This window comes from Misgurnus anguillicaudatus, chromosome 9, assembly GCF_027580225.2.
Source record: "Misgurnus anguillicaudatus chromosome 9, ASM2758022v2, whole genome shotgun sequence".
NCBI lineage: Eukaryota > Metazoa > Chordata > Actinopteri > Cypriniformes > Cobitidae > Misgurnus > Misgurnus anguillicaudatus.
In genome coordinates this window covers 8,483,720-8,486,468 of record NC_073345.2, presented here as the reverse complement: position 1 = coordinate 8,486,468, position 2,749 = coordinate 8,483,720, and the positions used below count along the sequence as shown (strand labels likewise).

General features: G+C 35.6%; 1 protein-coding gene across 1 annotated transcript; it reads right to left on the bottom strand.

Moving 5' to 3' along the window:
• Nucleotides 1-1,339: 1,339 nt before the first annotated feature.
• Nucleotides 1,340-2,294, bottom strand: LOC129424542 (olfactory receptor 6C75-like). Its single transcript, XM_055181246.2, is given in 2 exon segments — nt 1,340-2,008; nt 2,010-2,294. Coding segments are annotated over 2 exon segments (954 nt in total).
• Between the last annotated feature and the right edge of the window lie 455 nt (nt 2,295-2,749).

Here is a 2,749-nt window from a genome sequence, read left to right as displayed (position 1 = left end):
TATTTTACTTTCCTAGCTGTTTACTGTTTTAATGTAGCTTTTCTATTAAAATTTACTCAGACTTGTTCTTCTTTGTGTATACATTTACATGTGCATTCTAAATAATATTCAATGGGCTCTTTAAAGAAATAAACACGGTCCTCAGAATATATTATTATATGTGTTCAAGTTTAATGAAATACATAAACATGTTGAAACATTGTGAGTCATTTTTCTAATGAAAGCAACAGTTTCCACATTGAGAATGAAGCTTCTGCAGTCTAAACTAAACCTGTATTACATAGTGTTCACTATAAATGATTTTGATATTTTAAGTATAAATAACCATAAGCTGAAGAGCAGCATATTTCTAAACAAGCACACAGTTTAGCCACACAAAAACCTTAAATGCATGAATTGTTGTCTTGGTTAACAAATTATTTTCATCCTCACTGTTTTCTCAAATTAGTGTATGAATGAATTGAAATAAATGTTTAAATAAACATAACAGTCTGGTTACTTTCATACCCCACTGGCAATACAATGGACTGTCTGAAAAGCCTTTTAGTATGTTTTGTTTATTTCTAGTTTCAAAAGCAGACTGATATTGACATAATTCAAATGATAAATATTGAAAAATTCAATATTAAAAAATTCTAATGTTCATTCATGTTTGTGCACTAACTAATGTAAACATACAACAAGTATTTTTTTTTAAGTTGAAATGTTCAAATGAACCTGTACATTTAATGGTTTAACATTAATCTCCTAAGACCCGAGCTTTGCTTTGTCTTTTTCCAGATGTCTTCCAGCTATTTTGGGGTTAGGAAGGACCAATAACTAAATATTTTTCTTTGAACATGAAGCAGTGTAAGTGTCCACGTTTATGTACAACAGGTTCAAGTTACACAGAATTAAGTGTATTATGTATTATGGTGTAAACAACAAAAAATGTCATGTCCATGTATGTGAACACACCAGGTCTTAGGAGGTTAATGTTGCTTCATATTAACTAATATAGTTGGGCAACACAGTGGCTCAGTAGCACTGTTGCCTCACAGCATGAAGGTCCCTAGTTCGAATCCCAGCTAGGTCAGGTGTCCTTTTTTGTGGGCTTACTCCGGTTTTCTCCCACAGGCCAAAAACATGCAGGTAAGGGGAATTGGAGATGCCAAATTGCACCTCCTCCAATGTGTGTATGAATCAATTGTGTATGGATTAACCAGTTCTCCCCATGAATATAGCTGTAAATGCTATAATGGTGTTAAGAATAAACAAATAAACAAAAAATAACATAGGTAATGCCAACATAGGATCTTATTATGAAGTGTCACTGAAATGTTAAACATTGATGCTTCTTTCACTTTGAAATGGAGGGCACTGTTTTCTTGGTTTCTTTTGAAGCAGTTATGCATTTCCCAAATGCTCTCTTTATTGCATCTTGCAGCTCTTTGTTCCTCAGGCTGTAAATGATGGGATTCAGTAGAGGTGTCAGCATGCTGTAAAGTACAGCGATGATTATACGAACATCTGGGTCAAATTTGGCTACCCGATAGGAGACGTACACAAAGACAGCTGATACGTAGGAAATGCACACCACTATTAGATGGGACACGCATGTGCCAAAAGCTTTAAGCTGATCTGCCCTGCTCATTTTCCTGACGGCTTTGCATATACAGATATATGAAGTTAAGATAAGAAGAAAAGTACTGATGATGGCAATGAGAGCATTTGTTAGAGACAAAACGCCATTCCTAGTGGTGTCAGTACAGGCTAGGACCACTACCGATGAGTGATCACAAAACAAGTGTTTAACTACATTCGGCCCGCAGTATGGCAACAGAGTAGCCCAGATAAATGAAGGCAGAAGAATAACGATCCCGAAAACCCACGAAGCAAATATCAACAAAACACACACCCGTCTGGTCATGATAGTGGTGTAACGCAGGGGGTTGCAAATGGCTACATAGCGATCAAAAGCCATCACAGTCAACAAACTACGTCCCGTCACACTGATTGAAAGAAAAAAAGTACATTTGAAGAAAGCATCCTGTTTTAGAGATAGTTCTGACTCCAGTCAGCAACATAGACAATATGTTTGGCATTGTTACCGATGTGTAAACCATATCACTGAAGGACAAATTATTAAGGAAAAAGTACATTGGGGTGTTGAGTTTGGGGTCAGTTCTAACAAGATATATGATCATGCTGTTTCCACTCAGTATAGAGATGTAAGCAGTAAAGACAAAGGGAAGGATGTATTTTTCCCTCAGTCCATCAAGGATGAAGAACTCCACAGGCCCACTGGTGTTCATACTGGTGGTATAAAAGTGAGAGAATTATGACCTGTGAGAAAAAAAAAACATTTTTATCCAAGAGTAACATTTTTAAAATAAACTGCTCACTCAATAAATATAAAAAAATACGTTTATAACAGTCATTTATGCAGACCTATAGTATCAGTAGTTCCTCTGTTAATAAATAATATTATCTTGATTAAACGCCAACTACTAAAAAACAAATGAGATAATGAATTAACCCTATACTATATGTTGATCAAATACTTTAGCTTCAGATCTGCTTGATCCCGGCCTTGGGTCATTTCGGAAATAACAGTTAAAAGCACCTACAAGAAAACATCTCATTCACTAACCTCACAGTCAAATTTTAAATACAAGAGGAATGTAAACGGTTGTTATTATTTTTCATAATACAATGAAGCGTCTGGAGTGAACAGTTCTTGCAGTTGAGATTCACCAGGGCAGTGTTG